Source organism: Trematomus bernacchii, unplaced genomic scaffold, assembly GCF_902827165.1.
Source record: "Trematomus bernacchii unplaced genomic scaffold, fTreBer1.1, whole genome shotgun sequence".
NCBI lineage: Eukaryota > Metazoa > Chordata > Actinopteri > Perciformes > Nototheniidae > Trematomus > Trematomus bernacchii.
In genome coordinates, this window is record NW_022988159.1 from 926,413 (window position 1) to 945,249 (window position 18,837).

Here is an 18,837-nt window from a genome sequence, read left to right on the forward strand (position 1 = left end):
GAGAAATACAAGTGGGGAAAGTTCACGTGAGATTTAACTCTTCAGTCTGGTGAGTAGACAGCTTATAGGATTGTGTTTTTGTTTAGTCTTACATTGACTTCAGTTTTATTGTGTGGACTTTTGGTCACTTTTTTAAACAATTGAATGCCAAATTAAAACATAAGTACAACACTTTACAATTAAAACAAGTTAGAATCTATTGACAGAAGAATGAGAAGATGTTTATTAAAGTCTAATCATGCACACTTGAGAATATACTTAACATTTGAATTGTTTTTAAAGCAATAAACATATGCATTGAGTGTCATTTGCAAAATCGTTGAGGCATTGAATTACTTTTTTCTGCATGATCTTTTGTATCCATTGCAACATGCCTTAGGGTTCAGCAAGGTGACATATTCAGACTAAACTTTACTACCATAAACTTTGTGCATTGAATGCCATTTGCTAAAATCAAATAAAAGCAAAGTCAAATGTTGATTAATAATTGTTTGCATTGTCTTTGCAACCATGCTTCAGGGTGAAGGGGAAGCAAGTTCTCTTTTTATCCAAAACATACAAAGTTGTGGTTGTATAATAATAACAAACTTTTTCTTTCCATACTTTTCATCACTTTGCAATCCTTTGAAAAGCCAAACTCCACTCAAAGTGCGGTGCGTAACGCGTGCGTAACGCGTGCATAACGCGTGCGTAAAGGTGGAAACAATCCTCATATTTATAGATGTACTTTTCTTTCTTTTTGTGTCCAATTTAGGTCTTCCACATAAACTTCGCTGAGAAAAATGGAGCACAAGGAAAACTCCACCTTGACTCCCAAACCGCTTTTCCTGCGCACGCAAAGCAGCGCACACTCCCACGAGGAGCAGAGCAACGGGAACGCGTACCTGTACATTTTAATAGTCATGTCTTTCTACGGGATTTTCCTCTTTGGCATAATGCTCGGCTACTTCCGCTCCAAAAGGAGAGAGAAGAGGAGGACCAACATATTCACGCGCCTCGTGCACGAGGAGGAGCAGCGGGAGTGGGGCGCGCTCCCGAAGAAAAACAGCATTACTTTTCAACCCGCGGTCCCGGAGCTGCCCGCGGTGAACGTGCCTTTCTGCGGGAACCACGTGCCATTCTGTGGGAACCATGGGAACCACTTCAGACACCTCCACTACGAGGGCGTGCCCCAGTCTCCGCTGGCGTGCACGGTGTGCACGGAGCAGAGCAGCGTCAGCTCCCTGTGCTCCTCCGCGGACACGCGCTTCGCCATAGAGGAGGAGACGGACAGCTGCGAGGCGGAGGGATCTGAGGAGCAGGTGAAGGACAGCCCGGATGATTCAGGCTGAAATCTGCCCCAGAAAACAGACCCTGTGTTTTTACCCTCCACGGCTTAAAAAGAGGAGAAAATCACCTGCAGAGAATAAAGGAGGCTCTGAGGTGTTTCACATCACAGAGACCGGGACAGTCCAACATCTGTTTGCCATAAAAACTTCCCAAATCAACATCCAGAGAAGGAAGAAGTAGATCTTTAACTTAAGTAGCAATACAAGTGTAGAAGTACTCTATTACTAGATCTGCATTCAAAACTTAAGTCAAAGTATGAGCCTCCAAATAAGAGTATATTAAAGTACTCATTGTGCAAAGTGGCCCATATCAGATCAATATACATTATGTAATAAATAAAGGTAGCTTATATCTCACCATGGGATCAATAAAGTTCATGATGAATTATTGAATGATTATTTGGTAGATTGATGTAGATTTAAATGAAGTAATTGAGGCTATCAAACACATGTTAGGCAGTACAACATACAATATTTGCCTCTGAAATGCAGGAGAGTAGAAGTCTCAGAAAATGGAAATATTATATATATATACAAAAAAAGTATGTCAAAATTGTACTTAAGGACTTGAGTGAATGTATTTCCTGTCCTCCACTGCCAACATCAGGGCTGGAGCAGGACAATCAATAGGTAAATGCAGACAATGTATTGGAGGCATTGGCCCACAATCGTTTTTAGTTTTACATTTTTGCCTGATCAACATGAAACCAGATAGAGATTTGCCTTTTTTAATATATTTTAAATAGGATAATCATGGTAAGAGTGACAAATATACCTACGCTGCTCACTGCTCACTCTTTATCTTATAGGGGTTGCAATTCAAATCAATACAACTTTATTTGACTCCGCAAGCAGATCAACATAAACACTTCAATCAATAGCTGGAATCATTAATGAACACATTCATAGATATATAGGTTTCCATATCCACTTACAACAACTACTAGAGACAGAGAGAGACTACAGACTTGTGCAAAATGCAATATTAAGAACAAACTGGCCTATAATCAGTAGCAATAAATCAGAATGTAGTATACCATACTGTATGATTTCAGTGCATAACCCCTCCCTGTTTGTGACTCTTCTGCAGCGGACTGAGAGAAAAACTGTCTTTTTTGTGGCTTTTTTTTTTTTTAAATGAACATGACTTGCTCTTGCCATCCTGGCTTTGAGTTTTAAAACGTTCCTGGAACTCACTTGAAAGATTGTCAAAAAATGATTAAATTGTATTTGTTGTAAAATGTAGCTTCACAATCAACGCTGTTCACACACAGTCAGAGATGTAGGTTTACTCGATGAAAGCAATGCACTGTACATATTGTTTGTATTGTTCCCACTTTTTAACTCCTTTGTGGAGGAGAAAATAAATGATTGTGAATTGAAATTTGTTGCTGTTTTTTTAATAGTATGATGTTTCACCAGTGGAGGGCACTCTTGTACTGCTTTCATGTGATGCTAATAAGGAAGAGGAAAAGAACATAGGAGAACATAAAAGAGCAATATAGTAAGGGTGATTATTATTATTACTATGTTAGCCTACATTAGATTATTAGAATGAAGCAGAACGGGGCAGATCAATCCTCAATCAGGACGACCAAAGCACAAGAATCCAGAATATTATTTAGCTCATATATATCCTCGGTTAAACATGTCTCCAAAACTCTATATTTCATGTTATGGCAGACTTCTGATTATTAGAAATTAATCAATAATTGATCAGATGAAAAATAAGGAAAGGAAATTATGATTCCAGGGTCACACAATTCGCAGAAGGAAAGGAAAGCCAAATAATTAAATACAAATAATAATAATAAATACATAAATAATTTAGTAACAATAAAATACAACTCTAAAGATGGAATAACAATGCAGTGTAAGTCAGGCTTTGTAAGAGGAGGGGGTCTCCAGACTTAACTTTGTATATAAAACAACTTAATACATTGTATTATAATTATATAACCCTTGATGTGTTACAGATTGTGGCTTTTATCACAATTAACTTGCTAGGGTTAAATCTGATAATCCACAAACTATTCATCTATTCGTATTATGTTGTGGAGGTTTAAGCATGCAAACAAATTGATTGTGGATTCAATTTAAACACCAATCAGACAGTGTTGGCACATGTTGAATAAAGACAAAATAGACAGTCACTAAGGCTTGTAAACGGTTTCCTTGCCTGGTGACATGAGAACAAACCAGGGAAAGAAGCCAGGATTCAGCTTCAGGTTCCCTCTCTAAAGCAACGTGTGTGTGTGTGTGTGTGTGTGTGTGTGTGTGTGTGTGTGTGTGTGTGTGTGTGTGTGTGTGTGTGTGTGTGTGTGTGTGTGTGTGTGTGTGTGTGTGAGAGAGAGGCCGAGCTGAGTGACGCAGCACAGAGAACACGCACACACAAACACGTTGCTTTACACACGAGCTATCAGCATCCTGCAGGCTCTCAGCCTCACAACTCACTGCAGTGACGGCTCGGCACACCAACAACTTTAATGGCCAGAGGGAAAACATGCGTATATTTTATGACGTACATTCATTGACAAGTGTAATAGCCTAAATTGACCCAAAGGCGTCTGCAGCTTCCTGTTTGTGTGTGTGTGTGTGTGTGTGTGTGTGTGTGTGTGTGTGTGTGTGTGTGTGTGTGTGTGTGTGTGTGTGTGTGTGTGTGTGTGTGGGAGAATGTATTTCCCTGTTTCTCCTCCCTAATTAAAAGATGATTTTAACAGCACCATTTGAACTGTAAGGCCCCTGAGTATAATTAGGCAGGGAATCAACTACATTGTCAAAAAAGTATATGTTTATGGGTTTTTACTTTAAGTTGTTATCTTTATTTAACTAGGCTGAGTGTGGATCAAACTCACATATAAGAATAAGCCTCAACTGCCGTGATGACGTGTTTTTGTACGCTGACCCTAGCATAGCTGTGGTTAATGACATTTTTCAATTTGATTTTAAACGATGTGTGGCAAACAAACGTTTATGATACGTACGGCTAATGTTGAGCTATAAAGGAACTACAGCACGGTCACATGACTTCACGACACCACCGCTAAGCTAAAGGCGGCTAACGTTGGGCTATAAAGGAACTACAGCACGGTCACATGACTTCACGACACCACCGCTAAGCTAAAGGCGGCTAACGTTGGGCTATAAAGGAACTACAGCACGGTCACATGACTTCACGACACCACCGCTAAGCTAAAGGAGGCTAATGTTGGGCTATAAAGGAACTACAGCACGGTCACAGGACTTCACGACACCACCGCTAAGCTAAAGGCAGCTAATGTTGGGCTATAAAGGAACTACAGCACGGTCACATGACTTCACGACACCACCGCTAAGCTAAAGGCGGCTAATGTTGGGCTATAAAGGAACTACAGCACGGTCACATGACTTCACGTCACCACCGCTAAGCTAAAGGAGGCTAATGTTGGGCTATAAAGGAACTACAGCACGGTCACATGACTTCACGACACCACCGCTAAGCTAAAGGCGGCTAATGTTGGGCTATAAAGGAACTACAGCACGGTCACATGACTTCACGACACCACCACTAAGCTAAAGGCGGCTAATGTTGGGTTATAAAGGAACTACAGCACGGTCACATGACTTCACGTCACCACCGCTAAGCTAAAGGAGGCTAATGTTGGGCTATAAAGGAACTACAGCACGGTCAGATGACTTCACGACACCACCGCTAAGCTAAAGGCAGCTAATGTTGGGCTATAAAGGAACTACAGCACGGTCACATGACTTCTCGACATCACCGCTAAGCTAAAGGCGGCTAATGTTGGGCTATAAAGGAACTACAGCACGGTCACATGACTTCACGACACCACCGCTAAGCTAAAGGCGGCTAATGTTGGGCTATAAAGGAACTACAGCACGGTCACATGACTTCACGACACCACCGCTAAGCTAAAGGCGGCTAATGTTGGGCTATAAAGGAACTACAGCACGGTCACATGACTTCACGTCACCACCGCTAAGCTAAAGGAGGCTAATGTTGGGCTATAAAGGAACTACAGCACGGTCACATGACTTCACGACACCACCGCTAAGCTAAAGGTGGCTAATGTTGGGCTATAAAGGAACTACAGCACGGTCACATGACTTCACGTCACCACCGCTAAGCTAAAGGCGACTAATGTTGGGCTATAAAGGAACTACAGCACGGTCACATGACTTCACGTCACCACCGCTAAGCTAAAGGAGGCTAATGTTGGGCTATAAAGGAAATACAGCACGGTCACATGACTTCACGACACCACCGCTAAGCTAAAGGCGGCTAATGTTGGGCTATAAAGGAACTACAGCACGGTCACATGACTTCATGACACCACCGCTAAGCTAAAGGCGGCTAATGTTGGGCTATAAAGGAACTACAGCACGGTCACATGACTTCACGTCACCACCGCTAAGCTAAAGGAGGCTAATGTTGGGCTATAAAGGAACTACAGCACAGTCACATGACTTCACGTCACCACCGCTAAGCTAAAGGCGGCTAATGTTGGGCTATAAAGGAACTACAGCACGGTCACATGACTTCACGTCACCACCGCTAAGCTAAAGGTGGCTAATGATGGGCTATAAAGGCACTACAGCACGGTCACATGACTTCACGTCACCACAGCTAAGCTAAAGGCGGCTAATGTTGGGCTATAAAGGAACTACAGCACGGTCACATGACAAAGTGCCATCAAGAAAAGAGTTACAGAAGGATTTCAGTATCTAATTTTCTCTGTGTACCTATCGTTTATTAAATCAAATAACTATTCATATCTTACACTGCACTGTAGCTTTAATTCTTGTGTTTCATACCTGTTTTATTCTAAATTAGATAGTATTTTAGTGTCATTTTATCATGCGTTTCATGCACCATGTCTTGCCTTGTGTTGAAACATGCTATATAAACAAACTTGCCTTCCCTATCTTCCGGACAGCCTGACCCAGACACTTGTTGAAGCATTTTGAAATCTAACTTCCTACACAACATAAACACCTCCCTGTTTAATTAATTAATTTATTATCAACAAGGAAGTCGCGGCGGATGCTCTGCCGTGTCTCTAGAAAGGGAAACTTGCCCTCTTCTCTGGTTCAACAGCAGCCGTGTCACAGTAAAGAGACTTTTTCTCAGGAGGAGGAAGGAGTGAGAGTGAGAATAAGGAGCAGCTGTGATGCAAGGAGGTGGAGCAGGATGTTTGTCATTAGTTTCCCCCTCTGGGAATCCATGGTGGTCTGTGTCCTGAATCAGGCCTCACACATCCAGCCATTAAAGGTCCCCTATTATACTGTTTTTCATCAATATATTATAGGTCTCAGATAAATACAAACATGTCTCTGAAGTGTTTGGCTCCAAACACCAAACAGATCATTGCAGCATCCCATAATCCCCTCTGTTTCAGCCCTGTTTCCAAAGTGCTGATTCTCTGTCTGTTACTTTAGATGAAAATAAGGAGCCCCTCCCCACGCCCCTCTGAGAGATATTTGGTTAAAAAGAACACAATGGTGATCTAGGAGGAGATTCAGGTGATAAGGTGGTAACCAAGGTTACCTTGGTTGGTGATTGGCTAATAGTTACACAAGCCAAAATATCGTTATGACATCACTAGGGATGGGTATCGTTAAGGTTTTAACGGTACTACTACTTTTATCGATACCGCTTATCGGTCCGGTCTTTTAACGGTACTCTTATCGGTTCTTTTGGAGAGAAAAATGAGGTAAACTAACTATATGTTGTATGTCAGGGACGACGGATGGAAATTAGCTCAAAGCTAAAATCCGGCATATTTACACTTGAAGCTAGGGTGACCAGATGTCCCGCTTTGCGCGGGACTGCACAGCATTTTCACGACTTTTGGTGCGTCCCGCAAATTGAGACGATGTCCCGCATATTTCATTTTGATTGGCCAAAACGCTTTTCTGCCATTATGATTATGTTTTAAACGGCATTATGTAAGTTGCGCTGACAGGCGACAGAGGTCCACAGTGTACCCCCCCCCCCCCGTTGACAGTTCATGCGTCAACATTACATTTACATGTCCCACATTGTCCCACACAAATATACTCTCTGTCCCACTTGTGGCTTTCTGTCACCTGGTCACCCTACTTGAAGCATTATTTGTCTAAAGTGTTCATTAATGTGCATTGTCCCTATTCAAATAAACGATTAAATGAAAATTAACAAATTGTGAACAAAACTAACATTGCTTTTTATTTAAATGAAATGCATAATATTTCACATCAACAGAAACAACAACGTTTTAACAAATCATATTAAATAATCTGATGACAGAACTGTGAACAGAATGGCTGAAACTTTAACAAACTAAATAACTCAGTTCCCTCTAATCATTAACCCATGTTTGAATCATTGAGTTAGCTCCGTGTTTTGCTGCTAGCATACATAACACCTGACGTGGAAACGTTACTCGTGGATGGGGCTACAGAGCTACTAGAGAGACAGTCGAACCCGGTGCATTTCTCCGTCTGAACGTGGTGCACTTTTGCAAGATGTTAGGCAACGAGCGAGACGGGTAAAGTTTAACCACACCTCGGAGCGCGTTCTCTCCGCCATCTCCTCCGTGTGTGTGTGTGTGTGTTGCTGCATGTAGCAGCTGCGTGTGTGTAAACTGCCCCGCCCCCTCGCAAGCAGGCGGGGGAGAGAGATCTCTCGTCTGGATTGGAGAGATCGAAAATACTAAAAATGACGCATTTTGCAGTCTTTTTGCGTATTAGAAACGGAGTTGGCGACACTAAAACTGCAATATAATGTTTGTGTAGCAATAATACACATGACATATTTTTTAGATGTCTCCAGTACCGATAAAAAGACCGATAACGTCGGAGTTTAACGGTACCACGGTCTTTAATAATTCAGCCCCGGGGCCCGTTTAATACCGGGGCTCGGTACCCATCCCTAGACATCACAAAGTGGCCAAAATCTGATCAGCTCATTTTCAGACAGGTTTTTATATAAATGGATGAGGACAAAAAGAGAGAGAATCTTTAGCCGCGTTCACACCAAGTACTTTGCCGCACTTAATTCCCAGCACTTAGTTCCCCTATGGAACTAAGAGCCGATCGCGTTCACACCGGAATAAATTCCCTGAGGAAAGATTACGCAAATGAGCCGCTGACGTCACTTCGTCTTCTTCTGCTTTGGGTTTACTGGCAGGCTGCAAACCAGTGTTAATTTTGGCAGCTGTTTTTGATTTAGTCTTAGTCTTAGTCTTTAGACGAAAATGGTTATTCGTTTTAGTCACATTTTAGTCATTTCTATCCTTCATAGTTTTAGTCTAGTTTTAGTCGACGAAAACTCAAAACGTTTTAGTCTACTTTTAGTCGATGAAAAATTACATTTTAGTCAACTTTTAGTCAAAATGTTTTCTCTCTTTAAACCAATTCAGTTAGGCAAATACAGGTATCTGACATTGTAATCAAGGTGACAGCATCAAGTGTTGAAATTCATAAAGCAACATTTCACTCTCTTAACACTTTACTTGTGTAATATCTAGGGATGGGTATCGTTAAGGTTTTCTACGGTACTACTAGTCTTATCAATACTGCTTATCGATCCGGTACTTTAACGGTATTCTTGTATTTACTTTTTGTTATTTTTTAAAGGAAAAAACTAACAAATTGTTAACCGAATTAATTGCTTTATTTAAATGTGAAATAAATGAAATATATATAATTATGTTTAAATATTGTACTGTACTTGAGTAAAATGTTGAGGTACTTGTACTTTACTGGAGTATTTAAATGTTTTGCTACTGTGTACTTCTACTCCACTACAATTCATAGTTAAATGGTGTACTTCTACTCCACTACATGTATTTAATACCTTTAGTTACTTTACAGATGTGGATGAATGATGTGAAATATAATCAAGTGTTAACTCAGACTTTAGTAAATTCACAAGTTACCCTGCAGTATACAAAGTCCTTCAAACTAGCTGCACCTTTACCAGCTTTGAGAACACTTTAATGATCAATCATTATAAAACATATCATATATATTATTCTGAAATGGACCAATCTGCACAATGACTACTTTTACTGTCGCTACTTTAAATATATTTTGATGATCATACTTTGACTTGAGGAACTCTTCCTACACTATGGTATTTTTTTACTTAGCTACAAGATCTGAGTACTTCTCCCACCTCTGCACACCTGATGTGATAACGTTACTCGTAATTGGGGCAACAGAGCTACGAGTTGAGGAAGTCGAAAATTGTGCATTTCTCCGACTGAATATGACGCCTTTTGGCCGGCTGTTTGGACAGACTACTCTACTCGTGTCAACGCGCTAACGCGAAAACATGGCAAACGAGCTTTGTCCACATCGAGTCTTGTAGAGTGTCTCTATACTCTCTGAACGCTCCGTCCCCGGCAGATCTCTGCCGCTGCAGCGTGTCTGTTAGGCCCCGCCCCCGCACACAGAGAGAGAGGGAGATCGCTCTTCTGGAGTGAAGAGAGCGGAAATAATGATATTGCAAGTTAGAAATGTAAGATGCATTTTGACAGACAAGACGGACACTTGGGGGGAAATACCCTGCATTTTGAATGTCCGATAGTCCACCATTAACACCTTAGTCCCGTCTCGTCTCGTCAACGAAAACTAAATATACATTTCGTCAAATTTTCGTTATCAAGAATCTATTTTTAGCTCGTCATCGTCTCGTCTTAGTCATGTAATAAAGGTCGTTGACGAACTATTTTCGTCATAGTTTTCGTTGACGAAATTAACACTGCTGCAAACAACTTCACGGCGTATACTGCCACCCGGAGTCCCCGGCCGGAAGTCCCCGGAGTTGGGGACTGGCTTCAGTAGAAGCTGCTGGGACTCCCAGCAGCTTCTACTGAAGCCTTCCGAGTAAATCGCCAGAACGCCGACACCTCCTCATCTCCACCACTCCCATGTTTTATTTTGTGTTGCCATAAGTTAGTCTCTCTGCGTTTGTGCGCTGGGCGAATGCTAATGCTAATAATGCTAATGCGAGGATAATAAAATGGCGGCTCTACAAAACATTTCAGAGTTGTACGGGGCGTGGTTTGCAATTCGCCCAGCCAATCAGAACTGGGTCACTTTTTTTCCCCCAGGAGAGTACCACCTCTCTAGCAGGCACTAAAAATGGGGGTAAAAGTTCCCGGCACTAAGTACTCTTTTTGGTGTGAACGCGACATAAGGGGTACTAATGGAACTAAACGGGAAAAGTACGGGGAAAAGTACGGGGAAAAGTACAGGGAAAAGTACTCCGGTGTGAACGCGGCTTTTGTTCCTGAAACTTTCAGAATCTCTTTACACAGAGGGGACACATGTTGATGTAGAAGAGACATGAACAAGTGGATTTTGCATAATAGGTGACCTTGAAGTGCCCCTTCCTTCAGACTTCCTTACAGAGCCCCTCCTCCAACACACACGAACGCGCACATGACCAATGAGGGCACGAGATAAGTTTGTGCACAGATGGAAGGCTGACAGGCAGGTAGGCCATCCAGTTATTTTAGCCGGGCCGGCTCAGATGATTGGTCGTGCTTTTTACAGCGCCACGGATTCCACAGATGAAGATGATTTAATGTATTTATTGCCAAAGCATTTAATATATTCATTGCTATCGGGATGTTAAGAGCATTCCATGGAATATAATGTGAATTACCTACCCCACCGTTAATGTGGATATAATAACTTAGAACATCGCTTCACTTTACTGTAATGCAGCCTTTAAAAGCAAGATGAATGCCATATAACCATTTTATGATATCTAACACAGTATATAGTCTTATTTCGCTATATCAATGCCCAGCACTCTCTTCACACTCAAAACTGGAGTTTTATGTTGGACTCATGTCCCTTTTATCACCTGATGGCGAGCCTTAAGAAGATGACTCAGTCTCATGCAGATGCACATTACAGTATGTCATCTTAATCCTATTTGCTGTACCTCCCTGCAGCTCTCAGCCTCTTCAGAGAGTAATTACGGAGCCTTTTTGAAAGCAGTTGTGCGGCAGTGATGCTGATGAGCTTATTATAAGAACCACAACTTTCTCTGGAGTTCTCATCTCGACTCTGACCTTTTTTATCCGTATCTCAGAGACTCCAAAGCTTATTATATCCCCGTGGTTTAATGCACCATCACACACTGAACCGGGACTGAATGAAGGAGGTTTTGTGTGAAAACGAGAGGCGTTTGCTTGTTCCTTTGCATTTTAAGACGTTATTAACAAAGCATACATAACAACACAAAAAAAGCACATCTAGGTACATACATTACCTACAAAGCAGTTGACAAATTCGAAATTAAATAATAATAGTAATAACAATAATACAAATAAAATAATGTATACAATATTAATACTCAGGTATACATTAATTGTCAATTCTTACCTCATGTTTCTTATAAATCTTAATTTGAGTGTTCTATACTTTACCCATTTTTCCCATCTTCCCTCAAATATATGCATGTGCTTGTTCCTTTAAAGCTTGTTGTATTATTAGAAAAAGTGTGTGTGCCGTCCGTCCGTCAGTCTGTCTATATTAACGTCATCAGCCCCTCACTCACCCACACACCCACACACACACACACACACACACACACACACACACACACACACACACACACACACACACACACACACACACACACACACACACACACACACACACACACACACACACACACACACACACACACACAAATGTTTGCAGATGTGTTGTGCTTCACAGTGTGGACGGCATTGTTTTCCTGAACAACAAACTGCAGACAAGAGTCAACCTTGTATCTAACGAGCGTTACTATGGTACCGTAAGCCAAAGGCTAATTTGCATAAGCATCGATGGTCCAGGGGGATCAGGAAAGAGGAGAGTCTTTTAAAAACACTGAATAAATGCAAAAAAGACAATCGCTGGCCTTGAGAGTGAAAACACATTTCATTCATATGTATGTTTACTCTGAGCTGCAGGTGGTTCAATGGGAAATAAGTGATAATGTAGATTAAGAGCAAAACTCTTTCATGCTTAAAGCAGTTATAAAAGTGCTGTTTTATATAAATACAAACCAAAAGGGTGTTGCTTGTAGTCTATTGACTGTTTTTAAAAGAAAAATACTGAATCACTGTCACATCACCCATTGGTTTGAGGATTACAGTTTCTAGTTTTTTTTTACAAGAGGTGAAACAAGTGTGAGGAAAAAATTGCAACTAAATACCGTAAAAGTTATTATTGAACGCGCCCAAAATGGTAGAATGAAGTTGCAATGAAGTGAAATCACACTTTGAAAGGGTTGAAGTTGTAAGTGGAAAAATACAGACTAAAAAGTGGTAGCAACCTGTCAATCACAAGGTAGCCCTGCCCTAAAAATAAACTGCTTTATGTCTATTTTACTCTCAATTTTACTCTCAATTAGTAAAAAAAATAACATTATGCTGTATTGAAGAAGACTTGAAACTACAGATTGAGAACTTAAACTCATCAGGAAAATGTTAACTGAGGAAATAAATCAAGAAAGAATTAAAGGTCATTTTCTCGTACACTTCTATACAAATCAGACAACCTATTTGTCGCCCCCTGCTGGTTATTGGAGAGAGTGCAAGTTTCACTTCCTCATTGCCTTCACTTTTTAGACCTGGAGGTTGCCACTTTTTAATAAAAAAACAAAACTAGCATCTAACCCTTACAGTTCCCTTCGGCTCTATTAAGCGTATATGCCTCTTTCAGCTGTTTTCAGTCTTAATGTGCTCATTAACCCTGTTGTTCCCATCAGCAGCAGTCAGCTGTTTTAAGTGCCGGAGTCCTAAAGGTGGGATGTAAGAACAGACTTATTAAAGCCTAATAAAAAAACAGGTTTTATACACAATATAAATAACAAAACTAGACAAAAACTACAGTGCATTAGCATCAGGAAATCAAAGTTATATTTATCTCCAAGTCTTGGTAACAAAGTGCTTAAGTGTACTTCATAGACATTGAGCGTCCATCGAACTTCCCCTTTGTTCCAAAACATCTTCTTTAAAAGTACCAAAAATACAAGATGTCTCCTGAAATATCATGTCACCCTCTGCGTGAGCTGTCCCTTTTCTATTAGAGTCTGACTGTAGTGTGAATCGCACACAAGTGTGACATCCAGCCAGGTGTGTGTGAAGCTTTAAGTCGGTGGGAGGTGTTGCTTCCACCGAAGTGAACGAAGTCTCCATGTACTTGTCACTGGAAGACACCCGACAAAAGCCTGTACATGTACTGATCAACAAAAGTTGACATGTTTTCATATCAATTAAATGCTGATTGGTAAATAGTAAGTAGAGAGTAGTTTACATTTACTTTTGCTCTAGAAATTGACATTGCTACAGCAAAAGGTGAGAAAAAGATTAAAATAAAACACGCAACAAGAAAAAGACGTTAAAACATTAAAAAGTTATTCAAATTACATTCAAAGTAGTTTCTACTCACTTACAAATTGCATATAAGTGTTATTGCACAACAGTGGAGTCGTAGTCTTGTTTGTTGTATTATTGCACGTTGGTGTAATTACACAACATAAGTGGTGTCTTATGCCCCTTTCACACCGCAGCGGAGCCGGCTCTTTTCCCCGAAAACCCGTTGTTACCAAGCTCCAAAAAAAATTCGGTCTAGAAGCAAGAACCGCATACGTCACGCTTACGTCGGAGGCGGGGGCAGGAGCAGGGGCGGGATCAACCTCCTGTACAACAACAAAAAGCCCACGTTTTGTCCAGTTTGTCCACAGCGATGGAAAACCCCAAACTTAAACCGTGGACCAGATTTGTAACACACTGAAAAAAGGTAAGAAGGATTATCGTGACCAAAAGTGAGACCTCGGACGGATTGGCAGCGGTCGTCCGAAAACAAGTCCACATTATGACTTGCTAGACTCTGTCAAAGAACATTTGAAAGTCGCTTGTGACGAATGGAAAGTTCGTGGTGATGTCGTCTTATTATTTCCATTTGGTTTCGACAAAGCAAAACGAGCAGCGCTTCAATACAATCGGCCATTGTTGTTGTTTCCGCGCGGTTTGGCTTTATGAAGCAGACACGCAAACGGTTACGTCATGACGCAAACGATGACGCAATGACGCAGCACCACTCACACTGTGAACAAAACGGGGGCTGAAAATAAAAACCGGTTCCGAACCAGAAGAGCGCAAGCACGGAGCAAGAACGGGAACCACTTTGGTGTGAAAGAGACATTAGTCTTAAATTGTGTGAGTCTATTCTACTCTTATCATTTCAAACACAACAAACGTAGAAGGTGTTGCTTTCTTCTCGCTCATCAACACACACCTGTCTAATGAGTGTCAAATGTAGCCACAACGGTTAATTATGCATCCAAAGACCTGTCCCCGATAGACTTGTTACCATAGCCACCATACGTTCAGGAGTTTCTATAATTAACCACCATTAAAACATGCCGCTGACACTCATAAACACAACTGGTAAGAAAATGTATTTCTTTTAGCTTCATTTCGACTGAATAACCCATGTCCTAAGTCACATGTTTCCAGTTTTATTCAGTGGTGCACACCTGCACAAAGTAACCTGATACATGTGGGAAATGTTTCTTGGACAGATTAAATACCTCCAATACCTCCGCAGTGTTGCAACAAATCTGTCAATCATGGTATAAAACTCACCTCAGTGGTACGAGGAGGCTAATTGTGAATTAACTTCCATATCGTGCGGGTAATTACGGGCTAAAATGTAATTCTGCATGGGTTTAAAATCCAATAAAGCCTGTTAGTGTGGATTCATTTTGAGCGATGCACATAATAACACCTCATTATTTCATCAATGGGTGATTAGCATTTTATTAGCTCAAAATTGTCACTGCTAGTCGCTTAAGAAGAAGAGTTTTTATAGAGTTTGAGTCAATCATCAGGAGGTTATTTAATCATCAGTTTTCATAAGGAGCTTCATGTGAGGTTGTTAAATGTATAATAGGTTTCGGAGAAAAAAAGAAAAGGTACAGTGGCAGCATTTTGAATACAAAGATCAAAATAGACGTTCAGGGTTTCAACAATTTTGTGCTCCAAAAGTAGTGATACAATTTTGGGTTAATTTCAAGGAGGTGTGTAGAAATATCTACTTATAACCGGACACTTTCAGTATTTTTGGAATTTCTGAAGTGCAGTTAAAGAGGCCCTATTATGCTTTTTGGGGTTTTCCCTTTCCTGTAGTGAGTAATATAGTTTGTAGTGCATGTAAATGGTCTGCAAAGGCTAAAATACCTGTGTTCCCCCCCCTCCTGAAACGCCTCCATTAGACTCCTTTGATTACTTCTGTAACATATCGACATCACCATGTAACACTCTAGCTTCTATTGGCTAGCGCTCCAACACATTGTCCGTGATAGGCTAAGGGGGCGGGACATCTCTAAGCGGTTGACCAATCACAACAGAGCCGGCCAGCTAACCAATCAGAGCAGACTGGGCTCTGGTTTCAGACAGAGGGTGAAAAGAGGTGCTGCAGCACAGGCAGTATGAGAAAAATAAAGAGCTTTTTGAACATTGAAGCATGGAGACATGTCACAGGAGAGACACTACATACTAATATACACCTGAACATCAGCAGGAGAGGACTCTTTAAAGTAGAGACACTACATACTGATATACACCTGAACATCAGCAGGAGAGGACTCTTTAAAGTAGAGACACTACATACTGATATACACCTGAACATCAGCAGGAGAGGACTCTTTAAAGTAGAGACACTACATACTGATATACACCTGAACATCAGCAGGAGAGGACTCTTTAAAGTAGAGACACTACATACTGATATACACCTGAACATCAGCAGGAGAGGACTGTTTAAAGTAGAGACACTACATACTGATATACACCTGAACATCAGCAGGAGAGGACTGTTTAAAGTAGAGACACTACTGTACATAGTGATATACACATGAAAATGAGCATCCTAGGGACCCTTTAAAGAGAATAAAGCTTAATACTGTGTTTCCTGTTTGCAGTTTCCTTGACAATATGGCCCTTTTATGATTTATTTGTGTTGCTATCCTATAGAAACAGCAGACCTACTTCAGTCGGATCTATTTTTCTCCAATATATCATATGATTTCAGTTTTAATCATCAAGGTTATCTTCCACAGAAGCACAGAAGACATTATTCAAATGTTCACATAGGCAGAATAATATCCCTACGAGTCACTGCAATTAACTTCACATAAAAATAAAAAGGCAAATATTGAATTACTAGAATTGATGTCCTTTTTTTTGCAATGTTATAATGAACAATGTTGTTAATAGCCTTATATGTGATTGCTCGTGAGCTTTTAAAAAAAAAAGGTTACTCTCAAACTTTGCTCTTAGTAGGAGTGAGTCACTTGATAAATGTCTCATTCTCGGTGAAAAACCTTTTAAAACACTTCGCAGTCATGTAATTCTCTGTTAATTAATATGGAAACGTGGGCACACAATGTGAATGTATAAGATTAAAGAGGCATTCAAAGATTCAAGATCCAAAGGTTTTAATGTCATGCACACAGTGTAGAGATGGCAATTAAAATGTTATGACCTAAACCCAAAGAAGTCTACATATATACAAGTAAATAGAATATGTTATATACAAGAACAAAATGTAACATTGTAATTGCATTGTAAAAAATGCATAACAGATGTAAGAAGTTTCTTCAAAGAGTATTTCATCCTCATTTAGTTTCACATAAAACATCACCTATTCTGCAACCTTTCCTAATTAAAACTAAGATCATGTCACATTACAGGCACACATACATGTATATATGACCCAAATATGTATATATGTTCATTTAATTAATTTCTTATTTTAAAGTTACTTAAAGGTGGGGTAGGTAATTTTGGTGAAACCGGCTCGAGTGCGCTAGAATTAGAAAATACACAACCGGAAAAAATCTGCCACTTCCTTACAGAGCCCCTCCTCCAACACACACGAACGCGCACATGACCAATGAGGGCACGAGATAAGTTTGTGCACAGATGGAAGGCTGACAGGCAGGTAGGCCATCCAGTTATTTTAGCCGGGCCGGCTCAGATGATTGGTCGTGCTTTTTACAGTATTACGGCTTCCAGATGACATTTCTTTATGGATTTTTGGTCAAAGCACTTAAGATATTCATTGCTATCGGGATGTTAAGAGCATTCCATGGAATATAACAAAAAGTGTATCTCGAGCCGGTTTCTCAAACTTACCTACCCCACCTTTAACTGTAAGGGAAGTAGCAACATGTAAAATAACCGGGAGAGAGAAAAAAGGAGAGGAAACTGATTTGTGAAGCCACAAGATGGTCTTTTAATTAATAAAAGAAAAAGTGGCTCACCAGCTAATTTGCAAACTTACGACAAAACAAAACAACTTTCTCATAACAGAAAGCGACCACAGTAAACCATAACACTACTCAGAACTTCTACAAGTTGCACGTCCCACGTAGACAACAACAAAACACTACACTGCTGCACAGATCATCCACTGCCATCCATGCAGCTCACAGGAGAATGAGAGAGCGGGTGTTTCTCAATGTCGAGGAAGGCTGCTCCAGAGCCACTATTTCAACCCAGTCTCACATCTAAACGTGTAATAACTACGTTGGTCCACAACTTGGGACGTAGTATTTCTACAAAAACGCCTCTGAAATTGTAGGATCCCTACGGTTTTTTTCACCATTCATTTCCAATGGCAGGCGTCTATGTCACGTGATCTACAACTTTCTGTCCGCAGAAATAAAAAAACATGGCCGACCGTTTTATTCTCGGTAAAAGATGCCTATTTTAAGGTTAGTTTGGCCATTAAAATGCGTTTTGATGTCATTTGATGCGAGAAATATGAGTTGTTATTTCAGATTATGTGTGCAGTGGATGTACATGATCTTTAGTTTGCTAGTTATTACGAAGAATACTTCAGGAAATTGTGTAAATACAACGTTTTCATTGTTACCAAGGTGGTTGCTAGGGACGCTGCTATCGATATTATGTCTGTTATGTTGTGTAACTGTTTAATGGTGTTATCTTTATTGCTACCCCCTTCCCCGTCAATTGATAGTGTTGGTCCACAGCGCAAACGTATTAGTTTAACAAAATCCGCGTCATAGATACGTTATCTTCCCCTGTGCAATTCTCCAACCCAGTCTCACATCTCACATCACATCGTCATAAACACCGGAAACAGACGTATGCAAGATCCTCAGCTCGGTGATTGGACGGTGTTACGACCCGGCTCAAAAGGCCACAACAAAGAGGAGACACACCATGTCAACGGTTACTAAAATATGTTTATTTAACCAAACAATTCCAATTAGCCAAATCAAATGAAGTGCAACAATAAGTAAAGCATGAGGTGTGGACGTCAGTGGTATCAGTAGTGTAAATGCAGGGTGAGGGTTGCATGGACATGTATGTGTGAGGGTGTTGAGGTGCACAAAGTAAAGCAACTAAAGTAACAACAGCATATACTCAACAACACCGGAGGCCTGCAGGGAAAAGCAGAGAGACCACAGAGAGGAGCAGAG

General features: G+C 40.6%; 1 protein-coding gene across 1 annotated transcript; it reads left to right on the forward strand.

Moving 5' to 3' along the window:
• Positions 1-2,712, forward strand: kcne4 (potassium voltage-gated channel, Isk-related family, member 4). The gene is made up of 2 exons (XM_034122257.1): positions 1-49; positions 755-2,712. The coding sequence occupies exon 2, from the start codon at positions 783-785 to the stop codon at positions 1,329-1,331; it is 549 nt and encodes a 182-aa protein (XP_033978148.1). The 5' UTR covers positions 1-49; positions 755-782; the 3' UTR covers positions 1,332-2,712.
• The last annotated feature ends 16,125 nt before the right edge of the window (positions 2,713-18,837 follow it).